The sequence below is a fragment of the Mandrillus leucophaeus genome, unplaced genomic scaffold (assembly GCF_000951045.1).
Source record: "Mandrillus leucophaeus isolate KB7577 unplaced genomic scaffold, Mleu.le_1.0 Scaffold43, whole genome shotgun sequence".
Classification (NCBI taxonomy): domain Eukaryota; kingdom Metazoa; phylum Chordata; class Mammalia; order Primates; family Cercopithecidae; genus Mandrillus; species Mandrillus leucophaeus.
The window spans coordinates 2,513,618-2,515,848 of NW_012104587.1; the positions used below are offsets into that span (position 1 = coordinate 2,513,618).

At 40.5% G+C, this 2,231-nt stretch overlaps 1 protein-coding gene across 1 annotated transcript in view; it reads left to right on the forward strand.

Moving 5' to 3' along the window:
- Positions 1-2,140, forward strand: part of RTN3 (reticulon 3) — a 112,842-nt gene extending 110,702 nt beyond the window's left edge. Inside the window, exon 13 of the mRNA XM_011993584.1 lies at positions 397-2,140. Coding sequence (XP_011848974.1) covers positions 397-442 — 46 coding nt within the window. The 3' untranslated portion in view covers positions 443-2,140. The remainder of the gene's footprint in view (positions 1-396) is intronic.
- The last annotated feature ends 91 nt before the right edge of the window (positions 2,141-2,231 follow it).

A 2,231-nucleotide genomic window follows, 5' to 3' on the forward strand; every position in this document is an offset into this window, starting at 1 on the left:
CCCAGGCTGGAGTGCAGTGGCACGATCTCTGCTCACTGCAACCTCCGCCTCCTGGGTTCAAGCGATTCTCCTGGATTCACCTGCCTCAGCCTCCGGAGTAGCTAGGATTACAGGTACATACCAATGCGCCCAGCTAATGTTTGCATTTTTTAGTAGAGACGGGGTTTCACCATATTGGCCAGGCTAGTCTGCAACTTCTGACCTCGTGATCTGCCAGCCTCAGCTCCCCAAAGTGCTAGGATTACAGGCGTGAGCCACTGCGCCCAGCCGGGAGAATGCGTTTCACATTGCTTATGCAAGTCCAGGACTGTCCTCTAGCATCACAGTTAAAATAAAAACCTAGATCAAATGCTTATGTTTTCACTTTCTTTCTTTTTCCCCTCCTTTTCTCAATAGGATCCAAGCAAAACTCCCCGGAATCGCCAAAAAAAAGGCAGAATAACTACATGGAAACCAGAAATGCAACAGTTACTAAAACACCATTTAATAGTTATAATGTCGTTACTTGTACTATGAAGGAACATACTCAGTGTCAGCTTGAGCCTGCATTCCAAGCTTTTTTTTTTTTAATTTGGTGTTTTCTCCCATCCTTTCCCTTTAACCCTCAATATCAAGCACAAAAATTGATGGACTGAAAAAGAACTATCTTAGAACTCAGAAGAATAAAGAAAGAATCAAATTCATAGGATAAGTCAATACCTTAATGGTGGTGGAGCCTTTACCTGTAGCTTGAAAGGGGAAAGATTGGAGGTAGAAGAGAAAATGAAAGATAGAACACCTCTGGATCCTTCTATCCAGTTTTCAGCACTAGTCTTACTCAGCATAGTTTTACCCTTAAGAAGTATGATTAACTTATGAAAAAATTATTTGGGGACAGGAGTGTGATATCTTCCTTGGTTTTTTTTTTTTTTTTTTTTTTTTGGCAGCCCTCAAATCCTATCTTCCTGCCCCACAATGTGAGCAGCTATTCCTGGTATTCCTTTTCTTTAATGATTTAACTTTCAACTTGATGAATAACTTATAGGTGATAGTGATAATTCCTGATTCCGAGAATGCCATCTGATAAAAAAGAATAGAAATGGAAAGTGGGACTGAGAGGGAGTCAACGGGAATGCTGTGGTGGCCGCCACTCCCTCTGCCACTATCCCCAGGGAAGGAAAGACTCTGCCATTTGGGAAAGTGGTTTCTATGTCACTGGACACCAGTTCTGAGCATTAGTTTGAGAACTCACTCCTGAATGTGCTTTCCTCCCTCTCCCCTGCCCACCTCACCTTAAGTTTAATAAATATGGTTGTACTTTTCTTATGATAAAATAAATGTCTGTAACTGCTGTACACTGCTGTAAACTTGTTAGAGAAAAAAATAACCTGCATGTGGGCTCTTCAGTTATTGAGTTATTGTGATCCTATCTCAGTATGTGGGGGGAACATTCTCAAGAGGTGAAATACAGAAAGCCTTTTTTTCTTGATCTTTTCCCGAGATTCAAATCTCCGATTCCCATTTGAGGGTAAGTTTTTTTCTTCACCTTCAACATGAAAATTCAGCGAACTTGAAAGAAAAATCATCTGTGAGTTCCTTCAGGTTCTCACTCACAGTCATGATCGTTCAGAGGGAATATGCACTGGTGAGTTTAAAGGACTATGATATTTGATAGTCCCAAAGTACGGCAGCTGCAAAAAGTAGTGGAAGGAAATTGTCTTTCCACGTTTTGGGAAAATTAGTTAGGAATTTGGATGGGTAAAAGGTACCCTTGCCTTACTCCGTCTTATTTTCTTAGCCCCTTTTGAGTGTTTTAACTGGTTTCATGTCCTAGTAGGAAGTGCATTCTCCATCCATATCCTCTGCCCTCCCAGGAAGTCAGTGATTGTCTTTTTGGGCTTCCCCTCCAAAAGACCACCTGCAGTGGAAGCGCCACATCCAGTTTTTCTTTTGTTGCTGCTGTGTTTAGATAATTGAAGAGATCTTTGTGCCACACAGGATTTTTTTTTTTTTTTAAGAAAAACCTATAGATGAAAAATTACTAATGAAACTCTGTGTACGTGTCTGTGCGTGCAACATAAATACAGTAGCACCTAAGGAGCTTGAATCTTGGTTCCTGTAAAATTGCAAATTGATGTGGTATTAATAAAAAAAAAAAAAAAAACACACAATGACTGTGGCATCATTCTGCTAACTTTATTCTTTATACACAGTTTGGGTAAAGTAAGAACCAAACACTGCTTCCACTCCCC